The sequence below is a fragment of the Episyrphus balteatus genome, chromosome 3 (genome assembly GCF_945859705.1).
Source record: "Episyrphus balteatus chromosome 3, idEpiBalt1.1, whole genome shotgun sequence".
Taxonomy (NCBI): Eukaryota; Metazoa; Arthropoda; class Insecta; order Diptera; family Syrphidae; genus Episyrphus; species Episyrphus balteatus.
In genome coordinates this window covers 29,204,985-29,229,479 of record NC_079136.1, presented here as the reverse complement: position 1 = coordinate 29,229,479, position 24,495 = coordinate 29,204,985, and the positions used below count along the sequence as shown (strand labels likewise).

At 35.0% G+C, this 24,495-nt stretch overlaps 1 protein-coding gene, 2 long non-coding RNA genes and 1 pseudogene across 4 annotated transcripts; 2 read left to right on the top strand and 2 right to left on the bottom strand.

Moving 5' to 3' along the window:
• Positions 1-451: 451 nt before the first annotated feature.
• LOC129916336 (uncharacterized) lies at positions 452-2,652 on the bottom strand. Of its 2 annotated transcripts, XR_008772441.1 has the most exons (7): positions 2,617-2,652; positions 2,237-2,511; positions 1,691-2,178; positions 1,502-1,618; positions 1,033-1,444; positions 798-975; positions 452-742 (listed from the first exon to the last, which is right to left on the bottom strand). It is a non-coding gene; the product is annotated as an uncharacterized LOC129916336 (long non-coding RNA). The 2 variants fall into 2 exon arrangements; XR_008772440.1 differs by lacking the exon at positions 2,617-2,652 and having other exon boundaries at positions 454-742; positions 2,237-2,592.
• Positions 2,653-5,785: 3,133 nt separating this feature from the next.
• Positions 5,786-7,555, top strand: LOC129914595 (uncharacterized). Its single transcript, XR_008772207.1, has 4 exons — positions 5,786-6,074; positions 6,158-6,228; positions 6,281-6,908; positions 6,972-7,555. It is a non-coding gene; the product is annotated as an uncharacterized LOC129914595 (long non-coding RNA).
• A 6,367-nt stretch (positions 7,556-13,922) lies between these two features.
• LOC129915481 (cytoplasmic dynein 1 intermediate chain-like) lies at positions 13,923-15,769 on the bottom strand (annotated as a pseudogene).
• A 263-nt stretch (positions 15,770-16,032) lies between these two features.
• LOC129915862 (kanadaptin) lies at positions 16,033-22,004 on the top strand. The gene is made up of 3 exons (XM_055995558.1): positions 16,033-17,143; positions 17,214-17,350; positions 20,844-22,004. Exons 1-3 carry the CDS (start codon positions 16,144-16,146, stop codon positions 21,723-21,725), a joined length of 2,019 nt encoding a protein of 672 aa, XP_055851533.1. The 5' UTR covers positions 16,033-16,143; the 3' UTR covers positions 21,726-22,004.
• Positions 22,005-24,495: the final 2,491 nt, after the last annotated feature.

The window sequence follows — 24,495 nt, the reverse complement described above, 5'->3', positions numbered from 1 at the left end:
AGTATGTATTTTAAAATGTTTGTGCTAAGAAAAATGTGCAATGAATCATTATGGAAAAAGGTTTTTATTTAAATTCATTAATATTTGAAAGTTATTAAAAATTAGAATTAAATCGTTCAGCCCAAATAATTTTTTCCTTTTTGTTTTTTTTTTCAGATGCAAATTTATCACCTATGGAATCGTGTTGGATGGAAGAAGGGCCAAATGCCCCGCAAACTAGACAGCTCCTGGATCTTTCCCAAAAATAATGACAACATACTTTTTTGCCAGACGATTGATGTCGATAATAGAGCCCACAGACTGTTTTAGGGTTGCTCTATCCAAAGATAAAGAGTTCCTAAGCACGATAAGGCACACAGGAGAGGGCAACATTTATAATGTTAGCGCATTGATTGACTGTATTCTAATACAAAAACATATTTTTAAAACAAAGTCATACAAAATTTGAGCCCTTAATTAAATGCTTTAAAAATGATTGAAATATTCTAAAAATTGTAAGTTCCAATTTATTATATTAACTAACTTTTATTAAAAAAAAATTAATAAATATTACAATAACATTTCAAGGTATACTTGATTCTCCTCCTTTTCTCTTTGTACCCCCAAGTGATTTGACTCCCGTCATTACTGGTACTTTAAAAGCTGCTTTTCGAACCTCAGCAACGGCATCTAGTAATTTTTTTGGTTCAGTTAGAAACCAAATCCAAAGCAACTGACCATTGTGCAACAAGGCATCATTGCTCTGAAACAAATTATTAATTTAAAGTTTATGGTCTAAACAAAATTAAAAAATGTACCATTTTTTCATGAATATTCTCCTGGAATTGAGAACGCAAATGCCGAAAATCAATTTCAAAATGTTTCTTATTCATTTTTGCATTGAAAATTGGTTTGAGTAAGTTTATTTGTTCGAACATGGCCAATTTAACAGGACTTTCATACACATAAGGCTTCAAGATGTTCTCAATTCGATTGCTAAAAATATCATTTTAAAGCTTATCATACAAAATACGAGTATTATTGAAAACTTACAGTTCATTGATTAAATCTAAAACAGACGTATAAGGTTTCTTATTTATCAATGCATTCAAAGCATATTTCAAAAGCCTTCCAAACTTTTCATATTCATACAAACAAGCTTTTGTACATTTTCATTGCATATTTAATTCATCCGAGTTACTAAATCGGTTACGATTTTTTTCCAAATCCAATTGTGTAGTTATCCATATGAGTTCGGCATTCGTAAGTGCATCGGATACAGTTTTTGTAAGCATTTTAACATTCTCAAGTCTCTTGTAGGCTCGGTTGAGTTTTTCTTTTGTATTTTCATAAAGAATAAGCTCCATTTGTTGCTGAGAACGTTGTTTCTGCATCATTTAGAATAGTTTTGTTAGTGCAATTAAAGTGATGATTGTTAATCATTTCTAATTCTCGAGTTTCTTTTCTGAAAATAAATTTGTTTAGAGACTAAATTTTTAAATACAAATTTTAAAATTATTACTTCATATCCGAAATACTGACAATGTGCATTTTAATGATGTCAAGATTATCAATCATCGAATGGGTGGCCCTCGATTTAGCTTTGTCTTTAATAAATTTTTCCATAAAACTTAGGTTTCTAAAAAAAATTTAAGATTATCTTATATTTATTTTTTTTTTAATTTTTTGATTTTAACTTATGTATACTCACAGCTTCCGAATAGTTTCTAGCTGAGAAGATATTTCTTGAATTTCTTGATGATTTTCTTCCAGTTCTACAAAATAATCGATGGGAATAAAATGTTTTACAATTAATGAATGAATTGGTGGATGAAGATTTTTTTAAGAGTAGGAATAAAACAATTTGCTTAATGTAGTCGGTGCAGGTTTTGTGATATAATTAGTAGAATTTTTTCGTCGATGAATCCAGGATCGGTTTTTTCATTTCGATACAGAAAATATTTTGAACTTCCCTATTTTTTAGAAATCTTCCACTAGACGACATTGTTCCGGAAAGAGGACGATGTGATTTACTTGGTTGAATAAACAAGGTGCTGTTCGCTATGAGCTCCCACGAATATTTAATTTAATTGGAAAAGAAGAAAGTCGCAGAATAGAATAAATCCATCCGAAATTTGAATTTTTTACAGCAACCAATGCTTTTCGAGTAAAAGCGAGAACATAAAGTGCAACCATAATCTAATAGAGGGAATGAATTTTGGATTTTTATAAGAGAATCTCAGAAATTATGACTTACCTATTTTTTCCGACGAGTTTCCTCTTAAAGTTCAACTTCAGAAAAATTCAACAAATTTCCAAGATTCTTGATTCTTCTTTAGTCTTTCACAGACATCAAAGCCCAAGACCTTTGATTTTGCTCACAGGGAGGTTAACGAAGAGAGCATTGATTTTTGACATAGGCAAGATTGTTTGTTTATTGGGCTTAGTCATGCCAGCTTCTAGTTTGGTAACAATTTTGTTATGACTTATGAGCTATGCCAGCTGAACATTCAAAGAAAGTTTCCTTTTTAACTGAAATTCAAGTAAAAAAATGAAAAATATTTAAAGGAGAATGCAAGTTAAAAAACATGATGTGGAGAAAACTATTTTGAAGTAGGTAATCTTCACATTCTGCACCATAGGTCTGCTGAGGGAATAATTATTGAATTTATTCTTCCTTCTTCTTGAATGCAAGGAAGTGAATTTATGGCTAGCAGTAAGGGCAATCGATTGTTTTTTTTTCAAGGAGATTGTCCATTTTTGTCAAATGATTTTCTGAAATGAAAGAATAGAATAAAAATTTAAATTATAAAACTTGGAATAAAACTGTGAAAAGAATATATTAATATATTTTTAATTTTTTGTTACCTTTTTATTCTTGGGAAACATAAAATTTTTGCAAACAATTAAATAGTTTTTTTTTTTTTTTTGACAAGCAAAAGTCACAAAACTAGGTGTCAAATTACTATTTCCCGCTACCCTACCAAGGGGCGCCACCATAGCTTGAACCTGGTCCTGGCAGTCCATATATAATAGGTCAATGATAATAGGTCAATGAGTAAAACGTTAAAAAATCAGTCTTCTTTTTTAACCATAGTAACCTACTAAAATCACTTTAGCATTTTAGTTAATCGTTTAAAATTTTACACCAATGATTTTTTTTAATGAAAATTGTGAAATTTTGCTTTTACACATCTTTTAATAAATTGTAATTAAAATTGATATAGGTTCCAAGTTTTCTTTTGAAAAAATATCCAGAACAATCAAAAAATTAGTGACATGAATGAAAACTTTACATAATCTGGAATTTTCCTCTACAGCAACAGCTGCGTATTGAAAAATTATATAAGCATCGAAATTTTTCGTTCAAACTTTCATTGTACTGTTTTTATATGGAAAGTCTCGCTTCGCTTCGCTACACCTGTAAAGCTTAAAATAAAATAAAGAATTTCAATCATGTTTACATCTCACAACAACCACAGCACACATAATGGTAATAGGTGTGTTTTTTATTACCACCGGTCTTAACTGGACAAAAAAAACGCAGTCGGGGCTAAGCAATTTACATGTTAAATGCAACAACACTTTAGCCCCTTGGGCTTAGTTGTTTAAAGGCTTGGCCACACCGGAGGGTATGCGGTAGCGGTACGGGTAGAGGTAACGGTACTTGTATGAAAAAAATTCCAAACTGACATATCAACGTTCAGATGTGGAATTTTTTTCATACAAATATCGTTACCGCTACCCGTACCTCTACCGCATACCCTCCGGTGTGGCCAAGCCTTAATCCGGAGAATTCTGTGGGCTTTAAGGCTTGACCACACCGGAGGGTATGCGGTAGCGGTACGGGTAGCGGTAAAGATATTTGTATGAAAAAAGTTCCACATCTGAACGTTGATATGTCAGTTTGGAATTTTTTTCATACAAGTACCGTTACCTCTACCCGTACCGCTACCGCATACCCTCCGGTGTGGCCAAGCCTTAAGGCTTGGCCACACCGGAGGGTACGCGGTAGCGGTACGGGTAGCGGCAACGATATTTGTATTAAAAAAATTCCACACCCGAACGTTGATGTGTCAGTTTGGAATTTTTTCCATACAAATACCCGTACCGTTACCTGTACCCCTACCGCGTACCCTCCGGTGTGGCCAAGCCTTTAACTTTTTCAACAGATTTAAATCTGTGCTACCAAATTAACTTGTTCGTAAATTGTTTAGAATTTGTTTAAGAACATCAAAACTGATGTTTGGAATGACAATTATTATTTTAAATATTTTTTTAATAGTTAGTTAAACTTTTTTTTCAAAAACACACAAGAAAACCCAAAAGCGAAACATATGACAACTTTATATTTTTTTTGTGTCAGCTGATTTCGGGACATTTAGTATGCAGTGCTGCCAATTTTTCTCGATAAGCCCCGAGGCGTTTTTTTTTTTAACCAGTTAAGCCCGGTGGTAATACGAAAACACACCTAATATCTTCCGAACGTTGTCAAAATTTGTTTGTCAATAATAGGCACCAATCTGTCAGGTCGCCCTTTAATTTGTATATTTCAATCGCAGTAAACAGGAAATTTGTTTTTGTTTTAATTTATAAAATGTCATTTGAAAAAATTAAAAATTGAAAAATAACAAATTTTCTTCGTGTTTCTTCGCGGAAATGGTAAATAACTTAAAAAATTAGAATTCGGTAGCTGACATTGGTCGCCAAATTGTCATGTTTTGACAATTTGGCGACCAATGTCAGTTTGAAAGATATTACCTGTGCACAACAACTACCAATTTTGCTTTTATAAGGCTTTACAAAAGCTATATAGAAGCTCTTTTAAGCACAATTGTTTGATTGGCTCCAACCAAATAATCACAATACATTTCTTATCTATCACAAATATAGCACACTGAAAAAAGTTAGGAAAATCGGAGAAAAATATGTCGGTTAAAAATTACCATGATGGCTTTTCGCAACAAAAGCCCATATCAAAGTTTCAAAATGGCCGATCATTAATAATTTTAAATTTTTCCGTGTGTAATGTACCCAAAAGCAATATAACTTCAAAAATATTGGGGATTGGAAAAGTTGATATGCGCTACCGGTGGTCAAAATTTGCAACTAAATAAACAGGACGGAAAGAACCAGCGCCACCTTGTTGTGAGAACCGACACAAACGACTGCGGACGACAACGACCGACTGAACGAATAAACTTAATAAAAATTACATTTATCTAAACACCACACTACATACTTGTTTAAATTGTATGAACTACTTTTTCAAGCATTTTATATTTATATTTCTTTTTATGTATTTAATTGTATTACATACGAATTTTAACAAAACAATAAACCCCGAAAGAAATTTTTTTTGAAATGCGAAGGATGAGTGTTTGTTTACAAAACAAAAAAGATGGCCTGACAGCTTGACGTAATCAAAACTATTTCCAATTTGTGAAGGCTAGGTGGCGCTAGTTCTTTCCGTCCTGTATATTTGGTTGCAATTTTTGACCACTACGGCGCTAGTAGTATATCCTCCAATCGCCAATTGAAGTGCCAAAAATTCATAAATGAAACGACTGTAATACTACGTTTCCACCTACCCTAAATCCGAGATTTAGCTAAGTAGATTTAGCATAAATCTCGACTTTTATTCTAAATCTCGGAATGAAAGTAGGTAAAAATCATAGATTTAGGGTAGCTGAACCCAAATCTGAGATTTAGCGAAGTAGATTTAAAATAAATCTCGAGATTTATTCTAAATCTACTTACCTAAATCTCGGATTTAGCGTAGGTGGAAACATAGTAGGTGTGTTTTTTTGTTTATCTATATAGATTTTGTGCAAAAAAACGACATCGAGATTTTTGAAATCGAAACAATTTACGTGTTAAATACAACAAAAACTTTATCTGTATAGATTTTTCAAAAATCCAGATAATTATCCAGATTTTACTTTCTCTCGATAGAAAACAGTGCTGCCAAGGTACATTACAGGTATTAAATGTCAGATTCCATTGCATGACAGCTGCAGTTGACACATAATATGACAAAAAATATAATATTTAAAATTGAATTCAATTAGGAATAGCAAACAACACAAATCAATGTAAGTACAAGCATATTTTTTGAAAAAAAGATGAAAATTGTACCATACAATTTGTTTTGTTTTAATTTGATTAATAATTTTAGGATTCACGTTTTTTGCAAGAGTGCGATATCTTCCGCAAAATTAAAGAAAAAAACCTGAAACCAGATGGAAAGTAAAACAATTTATTCTTACAATGAGCTAGCATAATTTATCTTTTTTTCTAGGAATTATTTCACAAAAAAAGAATCCTGTGTATTGTGCGCTTGTGTCTTAATCGTGTCGATACCTTCAACCCTCACAGCCAAATGTAGTGTAAAATGCTCTTGAAATGCCCGCTCGTTTGCGAAAACGTTTATTCTTTGACGATAAACATGGATAAATGATAACAAAGCTCTTGTTGTTAATCATTTGCCTCAATAGAATGCCCACCACAAAAACAGTCTCATAACTTTTTAAAAATATACACGTCATGTATGTGCGCTGCGAAGAAAAGCCGAAAAATATTCCCCCAGGAAATACTTTTCATCCCAAACAGCAGACAGCAATAAGCAAGACAATCCTAACATCGCATTATGCAGCTCATTCAACACCCATATCTTTCAGCTCCCTTAAATTGCCCTCACTTTATGTAAATGATATCAGGACCAAGACCCGTTGATGAAAAGCCATCTTAGAAGAAGATCACTTCACTGCCTGTGCAAATGATGGTATCGACGTTTATAAACTTGGACCACATGTGCATGTAAAGTGTGGAAACAATGGCATCTTGAAAGTTGATGTGGAAGAAATATTTGAAAGAACGTTATAGTAAATGTTTCAGAGCATCATTTAGGTCCCCAATTTTGGTTGCGGGTAATTTTTTTTTATTGATTCTCCTTTTTTGGTTCGATATATTCCTTATTCCTTCTTCATCAGATGAACTCTGCCTGCATTGATGTCGTCCTGTTTCTGTAGGACATGTCTTCTACAAAAGGCTCTAAAGACCCCATCGGGATCCCGAGAAAATGATATCTGCATGAATCTTCTTCGCAATTACTTTCCCCTCCTAAACAGCTATGCAGCGGAAGGAATTAAACCGAACTCAACCAACCCTACAACTGGACATCCGGGTCTGAACACCTCGAGGACAACCTAGACAGCAGACTTTTTAAATAAAGTTTATCCATGTATTATATTTGTTTATATTTTATAACTTTGTCATTATTTAACGTTAGGCCCTCTTTGTGCCAACAAAATTTTGTATCTATCAATGTATCTTAGAAATAAGTTATTTTAAGTCAATTGTAAATAGGAAGTTCAATAAATCAAAATTAAATTGCAATTAAACAAAAAACTTATTTGCAAGCTAGCATTCTTGGTCCAGCTGTGGGAGGCCTCACAAAGGCGGGATATTACTGAAATAAGAATCGTGGTTGATAAGTTTCAATTATTACAACAATTTTTATTTGTATAGTTTTGAATTCTCTTTTCATACATTTTTCTTTAATTTAACCACATAAATTCACTGCCCAACACACAAAAATTTTCCCGACCGTTGTTTATCATGTCTTACTAAATGGAGGGTGCTGATTCCGAAAACAACATTTTTAGTTTTTTTCTAGCATTTTAAATTATTCATACTGTAATGTTTTATTCCGGGTTCACAATAAAACTTATTTCGTTTATTTTAACTTCCACTTATCTTTCCGTTCAAATAAGAACACACTTTATTTCAAATCAATTTACTTTTATTATTCGCTCAAACAAACACACTTTTCAATCACTTTATTTACTACTAACAATTTCCAACACTTTATTTCACTTTGTACTGTACTCTTTCACATTCAAGATTAAACTGTATCCGGTCGGTGTCCACGCTGCCCTTTTATACCTGAAATTCGGAATTCGAGAATGTCTTCGAAGGTTCTCGTCTTTGCTTCTCGAAGCTTCCTTTCCAAGAGGGGGCGCTTCATACTTCCAGTCCAGTGGGATATTTTGGGATATTCAGCAGTCGAGGGAATTTCTTTGGATGCGTTCAGAGGGTAGTTTCTTAATTACTAAAGGTCCGTTCACATTTCTACCTTTACTGTAGCAGGTAGTGTGTTCAGACTTTTATCTTAAAAGTAGTTCGGTAATTCATCGTTACATTGCCCCCCTCTTAGGATTGTTCGTCCCGAACAACTCCATTGCTACTTTCACCATTATAACGATGTAAACGGTCACAATGAACTACCTTTAATTTGCCTCTTACCCCTCTCTGTATACGGTAAACCACGTCGTTGATTCTGGTTATTACTGTGTAAGGGCCTTCCCAGTTTTGTTGTAGCTTCGGTGATAGTCCCTTTTGTCGGTGGGGATTGTAAAACCACACAAGTTCTCCTTCTTGAAACCCTGTTGCTGTCGCTCGCGCGTCATATCTTGTTTTCATCCTGTCACTAGACGCTTTTATATTTGTCCTTGTCCGTTGGTGAATGTCAGCCAGTGTTTCTTTCAGGTTATCAACATACTCATCTATTTCCTGTGGCTCATTTGGAACACATCCGAATTTTATCTCACTTGGCAGCCGTATTGTAGAACCAAAAAGGACTTCCGATGGTGTATGTCCAGTGGAACTATGTGTTGCACTTCTATAAGCCATCAAGAATAATGGAATATGTCGATCCCAGTCTCGTTGATTATCGTTGACTACTTTTGACAGGTGTTCTTTAAGTGTCCTGTTAAATCGCTCAACCATCCCATCAGATTGTGGATGAAGCGGTGTTGTTCGCGTCTTCTTGATGCCAAGGAGTGAGCAAACCTCTTGAAAAATCTTAGATTCGAAGTTCCTTCCTTGGTCGGAATGAAGTTCCATGGGTACTCCGAACCTGCTCACCCAATGAAAGACAATCTTATCCACAACTGTTTTGGTTTCCTGGTTTGGGATGGCAAATGCCTCAGGCCACTTGCTGAAGTAATCCATCACTACGAGGATATACCGGTTTCCTTTGTTGGTTTCGGGAAAAGGACCTGCCACGTCTATTGCAATCCTCTCAAAAGGTGTGCCCACATTGTACTGATGCATCTTGCTTTGCATTTTTCTAGCTGGTCCTTTGCTAGCGGCACAAGTATCACATTTTCGGCACCACTTTTCAACGTCTTCTCTCATACGTAACCAGTAGAATTGCTGGCGTACCTTTTCCAGCGTCTTGTTGATGCCTAAATGGCCTCCAGAAGTTCCCTCGTGCATCTCTCGGAGAACATCATTAACCTTTGACTGAGGTACGATTAGTTGCATTACATAAGATTTACCATCTGCGGATTCCCACTTACGCCTGAGTAACCCTTCTTGCACATGAAGTGAGTCCCATTGTGCCCAATATGCTTTGAGATTGGGGCTTCGGTCGGAGATGTCGGCCCATTCTGGTTTCTCTTCATGTTCCTTCCATGCAAGGATGGGTTCGATGTCCGAATCTTCCTGTTGGGCCATCCTGAGTTCTTCATTACTCCAGCCGCAAATGGGATCAGCTCTCGTTCTTCTTACAGCGACAACTTCCTTTTCCTCTAGCCGTGTGCAATGCTTGCAGTCTTGCTTGCACGGGCGCCGAGATAATGCGTCTGCATTTGAATGTAGCTTTCCTCTTCGATGTTGAATCTGACATTGATACGTCTGGAGTATCTCGATCCATCTTGCTACTTGACCCTCTGGATTTTTGAAGTTCAAAAGCCAATTTAGTGCACCATGATCTGTGCGAAGAAGGAACTTCTGTCCATAGATGTACTTATGGAAGTGCTTTGTTGCCAATACCAGAGCTAGAAGTTCCCTTCTGGTCACGCAATAGTTTCTTTCTTGTTTCGAGAGTACCTTGCTGAAATAGGCAACGACCTTTTCTTCTCCGTCATGAACTTGCGATAAAACAGCACCAACTCCAACATTACTTGCATCTGCGTCAATGATGAATTGTTTGCCTGGAGTCGGATAGGCCAACACAGGAGCTTCACATAACCGTAGCTTCAGTTCCTGAAAGCTTTTCTCACACTCACCTGACCATTTAAAGGGTTTACCCTTCTCCGTAAGCTGGTGCAAGCTTTTGGCGATTCTCGCAAAATCCTTCACGAACCGTCGATAGTACGTTGCCAGACCGAGGAAACTCCGAAGTTGATGCTTGTCCTGAGGGGTTGGCCAATTCTTCACAGTGTCAACTTTTTCTGGATCAGTCATTACTCCTTGGGATGAGATGATATGCCCCAAATATTTAACCTCGGTCTTGAAAAGTGCACATTTCTTTGGATTTAACTTAAGATGTGCTTCTCGTAGCCTCTGGAATACAGCCTTTAGGTTTTCACAATGGTCATCAAATGTTTTCCCGTAAACGATGACATCATCCAAATAGACTAGGCAAGATTTCCAGGTTAATCCATTTAAAACGCACTCCATTAAGCGCTCAAAAGTAGCTGGGGCATTACATAGCCCAAACGGCATGACATTGAACTGCCACAGACCATTTCCTGTGGAGAAAGCCGTCTTTTCTCGATCTTCTGGATGGATTTCTACCTGCCAGTAGCCACTCTTCAAATCCAAAGTCGAAAACCATTGTGCTCCTTCCATTGCATCTAGAGTATCGCTGATTCTTGGCAGTGGGTAGCTGTCTTTCTTCGTCACATCATTCAGCCTGCGGTAGTCGACACAAAATCGAGTGCTTCCATCCTTCTTTTTGACGAGAACTACCGGTGATGCCCAAGGGCTTTTGGAATTTTCGATCAGCCCGTCTTTCTTCATTGTCGATATCATTTCTTCAACTTCACTTTGTTTGGCCAAGGGGAGACGTCTTGCTGGTTGACGAATCGGCCTAGCGTCTCCTGTATCGATTCGATGCTGCACCAGTTGTGTTCGGCCGTATTGCCCGCTGGGTGAAGAGAAGATATCAGCATATTCATGAAGAAGCCTTCCAGCAACATTAAGCTGATGTTGACTCAAGTTGTCTGATTTGAGAATTTGAGTCTTTAGTTTCTCAGAGTTCATAGTCATCTGTGTGTCCATCTCGTTGATCTTAGTTATTGCGGACACAGATTCACATTGCCCAACAACTTCTCCTTTCTTAAGCTTGATTGGGTACGGTTTGATGTTAAGTATCCGTACAGGTACCATGTTGTTCTTTGGTGCCACAAGAGTCTTCCCGATGATGATGTTTTCGGAACTTTGCTCAACTTCTGGTTCGACCATGAGGTATCGATGGTTTCCACAGTTCCCCTTTAACTTCGTCCACACAAAAACTTCTGAAGAAGGAGGCAGGCACATGTCTTCTTTGATGACAGTTCTAATTGTTGTTGAGTTTTCGCTGCCATAGACCATTGGAATCTCTACATTTCTGTATTTCAGGACTTGATTACCGATATCCAAAATGATTCCATGCTCCTTCATAAAGTCGATTCCAATGATGCACTCGTCACATATATCTGCCACCAAAAACACATGTAAAAACTTTAGTTCTGCTATACGGATCTCAAGACGAACTTCTCCGTACACTCTTGCTGCTTCTCCTGTGGCGGTCTTCAGACGATAGCTGTTGATGTTATGTAGCCACGTCATCTTTACCAAGTCTCTTCGTACAATAGAGGCGGTGGCACCGGTGTCAATTGTAGCCACGTGTTGGTTATTGTTTATGGTTGCCTCTACTGTCAGACTTTTGTTGTCTCGTTTAGTTTGTGAGACTTGAATTGTGGTTCTGGGGCCATCGATACCAGAAACCAGCTTCTGCCCCTCGAAGGTGGTTCTTACTCGTTTCCCGAATGGGAATTCAAGATGAGCATGAGTGTTAGTTGTATCGCTTACCTGTTGTTGGGCAATATTCCTGTTTCCACAGTGTTGGCAAGCAGTTCCTCTTGGTGGCAATCTGCACTGCCGCTGGAGATGTCCGGTCTTGTTACAGTTCCAGCATCGAGCAGCTCCGTCCCGCTGGTTTCTTTGGAATGCGAGTTTTTGACAAGAGCATTCTTCCATTGCAACTTCTCTTACCCGATGAACGCCTTGAGAAGCCTGTTCTGCTGCTTCCATAGTGAGTGCAAACGCTAATGCTTCAGGAAGGGAACGTTTTCCAGCTGTTCGAATTGCTCGCTGAAGATTTATATCAGATACAGCACGTACAAAGGCTTCTGTCGCAAACTGATTGATAATGTCGTCTCCTGCTGTCGGATATGCCAGATGAGCTAACCTTTCAATATCTGCTTGGAGTTGTTGCAGAGTTTCTCCTCTTTTCTGGACTCTTGTATTGAGTTGGACGCGGAAGACTTCCTGCATATGGCCATCTCCAAAGCGTTTTTCAATGACCTGGACAAGAGCGTTAAAGTTACCATTCTTTTCTGGTGGTAAAGTTTGTAACAACTCAGCAGCAGGACCTCTAAGAGCAAGAGTCAGCGCTATACATTTGTCTTCGTCATCCCAGCCATTTGTTGTGGCAGCTGCCTCAAACTGTTTCTTGTAGATCGACCAAGAACTTTGTCCATCAAAGGTTGGTGGATGCATTTCCTTCTTCTTTGAATACTCACCAGAACTTTCTCGGGCCTTAATTTTTCGAACCTTGTCCAACTCTTTAGTAATGTCTTGGAATTTCTCTTCGAACTTTGTGTGCATTGCCAACAGCTTTTCTTTGTTTTCTTCAACACGCTCGTCAAGAGCAGTGAACTTCTTCTCGAAATCACCAAGCTTTCCCTCTAAAAGATTTTTCTGTTCTTCTAGAAGATTCTTTTGCTCATCGCGATGTTCTTCTAGATGTTTCTCCATTTTTTCGAGAAGATTCTGTTGTTCACTCTTTTGCTCGGTACGTTGTTTCTCAATTTTTTCGAGAAGATTCTGTTGTTCACTCTTTTGCTCTGTTCGTTGTTGTTCCATTTGTTCTCTTTGTTCATTGCGTTGTGTCTCAATTTGTTCAAGAAGATTTTTCTGTTCATCCTTTTGTTCTTTACGTTGCTGTTCCATTTGATCTTTCTGTTCTTCAAATTTTGCAAGGAGAACAGCCATCATGGATGACATATCGGAACTAGTACTTACTCGTTCTTCTACCATTTCAACTTCGAATTGAAATGTATCCAAATCTTCGTTTTTCTGGGTTAAATAATCCTGCAGGCGAATAATGAGGTCATTTTTCGATCCAGCAGTAGGAAGACCTCGTTTAGTTAATTCCGCCTTCAGCTCAGTCAAACTTAACTGATTCAATGTCTTACCCATTTTAACTTTTCAAAACGCGAGCACTTTTACTTATTTCAAAATGTTTTACACTTTGTTTATTGTTAAAACACACGCGCACTTTTTATTTTATTCGCGAAATTATCTGATTCGCACAAATAAATAAGTTTTATTCCACTTTTCTGACACCAATGTAATGTTTTATTCCGGGTTCACAATAAAACTTATTTCGTTTATTTTAACTTCCACTTATCTTTCCGTTCAAATAAGAACACACTTTATTTCAAATCAATTTACTTTTATTATTCGCTCAAACAAACACACTTTTCAATCACTTTATTTACTACTAACAATTTCCAACACTTTATTTCACTTTGTACTGTACTCTTTCACATTCAAGATTAAACTGTATCCGGTCGGTGTCCACGCTGCCCTTTTATACCTGAAATTCGGAATTCGAGAATGTCTTCGAAGGTTCTCGTCTTTGCTTCTCGAAGCTTCCTTTCCAAGAGGGGGCGCTTCATACTTCCAGTCCAGTGGGATATTTTGGGATATTCAGCAGTCGAGGGAATTTCTTTGGATGCGTTCAGAGGGTAGTTTCTTAATTACTAAAGGTCCGTTCACATTTCTACCTTTACTGTAGCAGGTAGTGTGTTCAGACTTTTATCTTAAAAGTAGTTCGGTAATTCATCGTTACAATACATAAAAACCCATACTAATTTTTTTTTGTATATTTTTATTTTGTATTAAATATAGCTATGCATATACATATAACCACACAAAAAAAACACTAACCCATATACATCACATACAATTTGTACAGTAATGGAAGTTTTCTAAAGCAAATTCTGCTCATCGACGAAAGAATTTGTTGGAAGCATTGTTACGATAACTTGCGACCGATGCTGAGGGCACTTCGGTATCCTGATTTAAATTCCATATATCAAGGCGACCACTGCCGTCGACAGAAGTGAACAAGGCGGGATGAATTGGAGACCATGCAACATCCATAACATTATCTTAATTATCTTCAAATGAATATAATGGTTTAGTGTCCTACAAGTAAATACAAAAAATGTTATACATATTGGTCGTTATAGTAGATATTAAATTTCACCTTAAGACTACATAACTTAATTGTCCAATCATTGGACGATGTAGGGAACAAATCTTCAAAATCTGGTGTAGATTGATTTGGATGAGTTGATATTCCCGTCACTGGACCCAAATGCTTCTCATAGACTTCAGGCACACCCGAACGTATTCCATGTCGATAAGCTTGAGTAAAAACAATTTATTTATAAGCAAATGGAAAATCACAACAAACTTTTACCAGAATAAACGTTACCATTGTTAATCTCATTCGACGGAAAGGACATGCAACTGATAGCAATTGGCTTCGATTGCCGTTGCTGCAATTTCACTGTATCTTGCGGCATCGACAACATATCCAAACTCCATGAGCAAAGCTTGCCATCGGATGAGATGGATATCACATTGTGTGCATTCTGTGTGCCAACCATTTGCAAAACAATACACTGGATGCGTATGTGTAGTTGCACTTAGAGGTGTCCTCTGGATGGGTGTCCGCTTTTGCACTCGATTATCCCATAATACAATCTGATCGGAATACGTTCCACCGAGTATAAGATTTTGATTGAATCTAGCAAAGCATGCTGACATATGGACATATCTGACAATGGAATACATCTTCGGGTGTTTGTTTTTTATATTTTGTGTTCCAGACCATTACAACACCATCTGGTTCATTGGGACTCTCCTATAAAAATTTATTTAGTGGGTTTTAGATAAAATCGTAGAAAAAAATACAAATGCAAACCTCATTATTGTGATATAAAGCAACAACCAGTTCAGGAAAATGTGTTGACTAATCCATTTAAGTCATGCATCGATTCTTAGACCATCGGTCTTCGTAGAAATCTCGATTCAATGACAACCTGGCACGTGTCCTCTCATCCTTTGACTCTTCATTATCACCACCTTCAATGTAGTCTGTGTAGATGTCGACATTCTCAGATATAGCCCTTTCGATGACACGTCTAGCGCGTAGAACAAACCTCTGAAAGTCCTCCGACAAGATGATCATCTGTTTTTGTTCTTCCGATAGTTCCTTAACTGAAAGCACAAATGTTAAATTGATGTAAAGACAGGAGAGAAAAAATTCACTTACTCTATTTTTCTCTTCATATTCTTTTTTGTGTTCAAGTGGTGTTATGGCTGATGCAACTTCCTTCACAGTGGGCAAACCATGTGGTAGACTTCCTGGTGGTAGTTTGGAATGGAAACCATGGTCGATGTGTGGCAGCGATCTGTCTTCGTCATCTTGGGCATCCTAGTTAAGCACTGTTATGGTATAAAACTAACACAGCTAGAGGAACATGACAATCGACAAAACAGGAACAATTCTACGATTTTTGTTTGTTTGTTTTTTTCTCTCATTTTGTTAAGAGATTTGTTTTATTAAATTTTAATTTTTTAAATAAAAAAGCAAAAGCAAACTTTTTGACAGACAGCTATCAAAGTTCATGTTCAGTGCTGCCAAACTTTTGCACGGATTTAAAAAAATCTCGATGTCGTTTTTTTGCACAAAATCCATATAGATAAACAAAAAAACACACCTAGTATAAAAGAAAACACTTAAAAACTTTAAGTTGACATTTAAAAAAAAAAAGTTTTTTTAATTTCTTCTAAACGGGGGTTAAATTTTCGAAATTTCTACGAATATAGTGCTGACCTCTACCTGTGATAGTTATTGCTTCAACCAAGCGCCATCTTCCTGTCAACCTTACCATATTATTTTGACAGCCACTTTGACATTTAAAATTTTTCCCAGAAATTTGATATTTTTGTTTATATACCTCTTGTCTTTCCCCAAAAAAACAAAAAACATTACTTTAAAATAATAATCGATTTTAATTTTTTTAAAACATGGAAGAATTCAAAGTACCAAATGCGGTTCCAAAGTCTATCGCCAAACCAATCGAAGAAAAACCAACTATCGATCCCATTCCACCAACCAAATCCACCGCCGCCGCCGATGAAAAACCCCAAACAAAACCAATACCCAATTGTCCATACAACGAACCAAAATGGTCTGCTTGTCCACCAAAAGAATTCTCTTATAAATTCGAAGTTTTAAAAACTGGACAAATTATCGATGAAGTAAAAGATTTACAAGAAAAACCATTTTGGGTATTCGGTCGTTCGCCGGGCAATGACATTGAAATGGCCCATCCGACTGTTTCTCGTTTTCATGCAATTTTCCAATACCGCCCAAAATTAGAATCCGATGATACAGCGGAAAATAAAAAACACATTGAAGAGGGTTGGTATATATACGATTTGGGAAGTACTCATGGGACATTTTTAAATAAAATGCGAATCCCGCCAAAAGCATATATTCGGGTTAAAGTGGGTCATATGTTAAGGTTAGGTGCTAGTATGAGAAGTTACATTTTGCAAGGGCCTGAATTCGATCAGGAACCTGAATCTGAAATGTCTGTGACTGAATTGAAACAAATGCGTATTAATGCCGACGAGCATAAGAAAATCAATGCTGCCATTCAATTGGAAGCAATGGAAAGGGAAGATGTTACTTGGGGAATGGGTGAAGATGCTGATGAGGAAACTGATTTATCAGTTAATCCTTATGCTAGTACTAACAATGAAGAATTGTTTCTTGATGATCCGAAGAAAACACTTCGTGGGTTCTTTGAACGTGAAGGACTTGACTTGGAGTACAAATGCGATGAAATGTCGGTTGGGACTTTTGTTTGTCGCATTGAACTTCCGGTTGATGATTTGAATGGGAAGCAAATTGTGGCAGAGATATGTCATAAGGGAAAGAAGAAGGATTGCGTTGTCCAATGTGCCTTAGAGGCATGTAGAATTCTAGATAGACATGGTGTCCTTAGGCAGGCTAATCATGGTATGATGGGGATTTTAAATAAAAGGTTTTATTGCTTTGTTCATTCGTTTCTCTTTTCTTGTTGTTTTAGAACCCTTGAAGCGAAAGATAGTAAAACCCGATTCAGATGATGAAGATGATTTCTTTGATCGCACTGGAGACGTTGAACGGAAGAAGATGCGAAAGTCAAATCCAAGTACAAGCGTTACAGTGACTTATGAGGATTTGGTAAGATTACTCTCATTAGGAGGGGCAAAAAATAGAATTTCTTTTTTTTATGAGCTCTTAATTAAAATGGGAAGATTCTCGGCCTCGCAGTTTTCCATTTTTACATCAATTTTAAATTTAAAAAAAAAAATAATTTTTTATCAATCGAATTTTTCGCAAATATTTTACATATTCTTGTACGAAATTGAACGCTCTACAAAAAAGGCCTTATATACTTTTTTCGCTTAAAAAATAGTCGACGTCATGTCCCTTACATTATTATATTATCAATTTGTTACAAAATTAGGAAATAAAAAACGAATTTTTAATAGTTTTCCGAAACTTTGGACCTCTAATATCTTTTAAACGGTTAGATAAACGAAAAAGTGTAAAGTTTACGATAGGTACGGTGACCATCCGTCCCGGTTTACCCGGGACTGTCCCGTGTTTCTATTGCTTGTCCCGGGTTTTAATTTAAGAAACCCGAGACGTATAAGTGTCCCATATTTTGTAGTTTGTCCCGTATTTCCAAATTCTCTGATTTTTTTTATTCAAAATTTTAAATACTCTGTACGGAAAACAAGAAAACATTGGTTGGAAAATAAACTTTTTTTTTTAATTTTTCGAATAGTTTAAAAAAAAAATGCCTCAATTATTTAGTTCCAGCTTGGGTTTGTCAGGTTGAAAAGCTAAACCCAGAAATTTTTTTTCGAATAACACGGTGTAACACTCAAAATATACGCGGGCGGAGACCTATCAGGTTTTGTAGAGCTAATCGCACTGAATACGAAACGGTATTTGAAAATCCCCTAACACCCCCAAAATCTGGAGTTACGGGCAAAAAACGTTTTTTTGGACCTTCACCCATTGAAAAAATTCTAGCTTCGACAATTTTTTACCCATTTTCAATTTTTTTACAGTTTCTGATAGGAGATAAATATACCTTTTCAACAATATATAAAACATGTAGCTCGGTTAAACCACTTATAATTTATAAGCTGTCAAAGTTCAAAAATTCCATTTTTTTCGTCATTTGCCCAACTTCGGCATCAATTTAAAGTATATGTTTTCAAAACAACATGCTATTTTAAAAATATATTCTAAAACTATATCTATTTTTCAATCAATCGAGGTATTTTTTATGAAAATCACTTCAAAATTGGCTTAGAAAAAAAAAATTTTCGATTTCAACCCAGATACAGAAATTCGAACTTTTAGGTATAGAACAAAAATGTTGTTTCGGCACGTAGTAGGATAACTTGGGCGCCAGGATTTGATAACGGGTTTTTGTAGAGAAGCTCAATACAAACATTTTTTTCTTTGGGAGGGGGGTCTATCTCCCTCCGTTTAGGTGGGAGGGGCATTTTTCAAAAAAAAAATTATCAAAATAAAAAACAATTATTAAAAAACAACGGCAACACTTACAGAAATAAATGATACCATTTCCGAAAGGAAAAATTGTATATTTGATTCTAATTTTTAAATCAATATAATATAACCAATAGTTTTTGAAATAATCGATTTCAAAGTTAAAAATAGGCGAAACAAATTTTTTTTTAATTCATTTTATACTATTTTTTCCAGACTGTGAATTTTAGTAAAAAAATTACTCACACAGGAAACTGCCTCAATTAATTTCTTAAAGACCAGTGAAAACTATATGTTTCTATGTCTTCTAGTTTTTGAGAAAATTGAAAAATTAAAACAAATAAAAACAAAAAATATTTTGAAAAATAAAAAATCCGATAAAATAATTTTTCAATTTTCTCAAAAACTAGAAGACATAGAAACATATAGTTTTCACTGTTCTTTAAGAAATTAATTGAGGCAGTTTTCTGTGTGTGTAATTTTTTTACTAAAATTCACAGTCTGGAAAAAATAGTATAAAATGAATTAAAAAAAAATTTGTTTCGCCTATTTTTAACTTTGAAATCGATTATTTCAAAAACTATTGGTTATATTATATTGATTTAAAAATTAGAATTAAATATAAAATTTTTCCTTTCGGAAATAGTATCATTTATTTCTGTAAGTGTTGCCGTTGTTTTTTAATAATTTTTTTTTATTTTGATAATTTTTTTTTAGAAAAATGCCCCGCCCACCTAAACGGAGGGAGATAGACCTCCCTCCCAAAGAAAAAAATGTTTGTATTGAGCTTTTCTACAAAAACCCGTTATCAAATCCTGGCGCCCAAGTTATCCTACTACGTGCCGAAACAACATTTTTCGTCTATACCTAAAAGTTCGAATTTCTGTATCTGGGTTGAAATCGAAAAATTTTTTTTTCTAAGCCAATTTTGAAGTGATTTTCATAAAAAATACCTCGATTGATTGAGAAATAGATATAGATTTAGAATATATTTTTAAAATAGCATGTTGTTTTGAAAACATATACTTTAAATTGATGCCGAAGTTGGGCAAATGACGAAAAAAATGGAATTTTTGAACTTTGACAGCTTATAAATTATAAGTGGTTTAACCGAGCTACATGTTTTATATATTGTTGAAAAGGTATATTTATCTCCTATCAGAAACTGTAAAAAAAATTGAAAATGGGTACAAAATTGTCGAAGCTAGAATTTTTTCAATGGGTGAAGGTCCAAAAAACCGTTTTTTGCCCGTAACTCCAGATTTTGGGGGTGTTAGGGGATTTTCAAATACCGTTTCGTAATCAGTGCGACTAGCTCTACAAAACCTGATAGGTCTCCGCCCGCGTATATTTTGAAACCTCATTTTTGTAACACCGTGTAATTAACAATTATATGAAAGAGGAAATTTCCCACCTTTATTTCAAAACTAGCTTTCACAATTTTGATTAAAAAAACATTTTTTTAAAAGAACCTACTTATGTATTAAAAAATAAAACAATTTTCTTGATTTCTGACTTCCTCGTAAACGACTTAAATTATTTCAACGAAAATTCTCCCATAAAGTCTATTACCAAAATCTTGATATCAATATAAGAAAAAATTATGAAAACTCGTTTAATTATCTTTTTTTTTGAAATACCAATGTTTTCAAAACGATCCAACTAATCGCGGGTTTCGCTCCTAGAAATATGGTCACCGTAACTATAGGACAAGTTTAGGATTCGTGAAACAAATCGAGCTTGAGATAACAATTTTAAATAACATTACAATGATGGAGAATGCCAAAAAAGTGGGTCCTGCAATTTCTGTCTGCCCGTCCGTCTGTAAGTATCTCGAGCTACAGCTACAACTAGATACTGGTAGTTGACAGTTTTGATCACCGTTTAAAGATTTTTTATTTATTATAAAAACAGATTTTATTTATTTTTTTTCTATAAAAATCATTCACATTAGAGTTACTTTTGCCATAATAGCAAGTACGTGCGAACCCAGTCGTGTATTTTATTTTAAAACTGCAAAGTATGTTCTAGAGGTGTCTAGCTATCGATTTTTCGAAGTATAAAATAAAAAAAAAAGATATTCGATTTTTTTGACCCACCTTAACTCTCATATTTCTGGTTTCAAAGACTAAACCTTCCTCTTTAGCTTTCTCAAGAAATCGAATTGGAGGAAAAGTTAAAACAAGTTAAAGCCAAGATGGAAGAATACCAGGAACTCGCCAGGCAGGTAAAAGAATCGAAGAAACAACAAATCGAAGATCTTGATACATTCATGGAGAATCTAACAGATGCACAAACAGTTTTGGAAAAATCTGATTTATGGAAATTGCAAATGGAAGAGAAGCAGCTGTTGGTTGATCAAACCAAACTTAAGAGATTAATTCAAATTGCTAAACCAATAGAACTGCCAGCGATTATATCTTCAGTTGCCGAGCCATCGAAGAAGCCAAAACAACTGCCAATGGTTGGAAAACGTAATCAATTTTCATATCAAACTCTAAAGCCGGTTAGGGTGACGCCGAAAGAGACAAAGACAACAGTTGGTGAGGAAAAAGAACTCAAATCAGATGAAGAAGAAGTTGAAGAGGAGGAAGAAGAAGAACTAAAGTCGGTCGTCAAAGACAATGAACCAACATCAGAATCCGTTACAAAAAAAACCGGAGAAGAAGAAAAATCAAATAAATTATATGGACCAGCTTTTATTCCAGAAAATATTCCTTCTCTTGATGAGACACAAGAAATCATTGAAGATTCAGTAGAACCCGAAGAGAAAACTACTGAAGAACAAAAAATCGATGAAACCCCAAGTAAGGAAGAGCCAGAAAAATCAACAACAAATGATGAAGAATCCACATCATCAGCTGTAAAAAGAAAACGACAACGCCAGAGAATTCGAGGAAAACGTGAGAACGTTGACATTGAAGATCTAGGCGAGCATGAAGATACAGAAAAATATGCGAAATGGGTTCCACCAGAGAATCAATCTGGTGATGGAATAACTTCTTTGAATGACAAATTTGGGTATTAATAAGATAACAATTAATAATTTTTTTTCTAAAATTTCATGCACAAAAAAGATATTTACTGTATTAAAGTAAAAAGTAATTTTAAAGTCAATGCAAATCACGAAGAAGAGATAAAAATATATAAAAGCTTAATTAGCTTTATGTAAAGTATTCATGTTTTTTTATGCTTTCGTTGGCTATTTTGAATGTGTGTAATTTTTTTGTAATAATTTAAAAATTAATTAATAGAATTGTAAGTTTTCCTGTTGTTGAAATCTAATGATTGGTAACGTAAATTTTACTCTATTCCAGAGAAACTAATTAAAGCTTAAAATGTACTTGTTGGTTTATTAATTCCATTATATGAAAGGTGGTTACGGAATATGGCAGGGAAGGGGGAGAAAATTTAACATGTTTTTATTTCTCTAAACCTAAGGCCAAGCTCTTCAAAATAGGTTGAAATTCTCAACTTCACTTCTTCATTTTTTCTTTTTTTTTTCAAAGTTCTTTTTTCAGTATTGAGAACAAAATATAATTAAAAGATCAAAATTTGAGTTTATAAGTTAGTGATTCGGTATAATGAATCTGTAAGACAGTCGTGGCAAAGGTCACTTTAAACTATGCCTTATCTCGCAAAAGTTATCCATTTTCTTCTTCATTTTTCTTCTAACATTCCGCGAAGGTTTTGACCCATCTTTGTAGATAGCAGAGGTAATTCATATTAAAAACATAAGGTACAACACCCAGGAGAGAGCGAGATTTTTTTTTAATTTTGTGCGACTGGTCCACAAGTCCAAGTTTATATATTCTTCGGCTAATTTGTTATTTTTTAAAATACGAAAACTCGTTTATATGTAAATGGTTTTAACTTCCAAATAAAGAATGCCATTCGATTGCTTGTATAACAAAAAATTTCGAAAGATGTAAGAGCCGTTAAAAAAAATCAAAAAATGTCGTTCCGAAGAAAAATTTAGGTCCATTTGCTGAAACGAAACTTCAATATTTAAGTATTCCCTACTTTTTCCTTTGCGTAAACTGTTAAATAAGGTTTTATGTAGAAATTAAATCCTTAAGTTTCGTTTCAGCAAACAGATCTTAATACTCATATTAAAACAAAGTGTTAAGAAAATTCTCCCATCCGTTTTGAGAAAATTGATTTCAGAAGATAATTTATTTGAATTAATGATAATTTGACCAATTATTTGAACTAAACATAAACATAGATAATTTATTTATTTTTTTTTTAATACAAATAAATTTAAACTAAAACACTTTCGTAGAAAAATTTTTGTAAAAATCGCTATAGTCGGTTACGAGAAATTCAGTAATTAAGAAAACGTTTCTATTACAGGTACCGTTGATAACGGTTAAATTTTCTTTTTTGTTTTTAAAAACGTTTTTGAAAAAAAAAACTTTTCATTTTGGTCAAATGGCAAGTACTGTTAAATATTGATCCTAAGAAAACATAATCTCTTAAGAGAATCATCCAAAAAACCCTTAATTTTTTTGAGAATACTCAAGCTTTCGATTACCTGCCATTTTCAATTAAATCCTTTATCCTTCTCGATGATCATCTTTCGATGTTTTCGAGCTCCACGCCAGTTTCTATTTATAAAATTCACCACTATGCCCGTTCGACTTCTTATTAAGAAGTTCTTAATGCGTAATGTCGTTTTCTATTGACGAATCTCAGAATGAGATTTGTGAATTTGACAGCTGAAAGGGGGGGGTGAAGAGGGGAAATAGTGCACAAATCTCAGATTTCATGATCTATTTGCGTCTTGAGATTCCAAAAAATGACAAAAAAATGAATCTGAGATTCAAGAATCTGATTCTGGATTTTTATCAAGATTCACGCATACAAACACACGCACTTTCACACACACTCCTCTGTTTGACATTTGTCTGAACATTTGTTGTTGTTTTATTTTTTTTTATACGCACAGATTTCGCACACAATTACAAAACTAGATTTCATATTCTATTTGCAGTGGAAAATCTGAGAATTTTACACAAAAATCTCAAAAGTCAATAGAAAACGACATAACTGAGTACAATCAATTGCGCCAATGCAAATAAGGAATGTATTATCATGTAAACTTTTTGAACCAAATTATTTTTTCAGTGTCTTTTTAATCCTTTTCTCTGTTTCAATCATAATTTATTCAGCAACCAACAAAATTTAGAGAAATGTCATTCTGTTAATATAAGGCAAACGACGAAAACATCACTGTTTTGAAGAAAATAATTTGTTAAGGTCTCAACTTGGGTAAACCGGGCCTATAAAGGATTTTTTTAAGATTCTAGACAAATATACGTAATACGAAACAAGCGGCAATTAAACGATACTGAAGTAAACGATAGTCACGGCATAGAGCGATTATGTAAAACGAAGAGGTCGTAAGCCCAAACTAAACCGAAAAAAATATTTGTTTGAGGCTCACATGCATTCAACCAGCAGACGCAATAATAAATTACAACTTAACGAAAGTCAAACAATAGATACAATTATCGTAATACATAGTCGCATTTGAAGTAATTTCAACGATTATCGTTTTACAAAATAGGGCCCCTGTTGACTCAAGGGGAGGAAAATTATTTAAATATTCAGTCATTGGGACGAGCTTTACCTCATTTCAATGAGACAAAGCTTGTTTTGCAACAAAATACAACTTATTTCCAAGCCTTTTGGATTAAGTAACTATATTTTCTCCAAACTGTAGTTTTGGCTGTTTTCTATATCGGCCCCTTTATACCGGTTGAACATTTTTTTTTCATTATTCTTTTCAATTG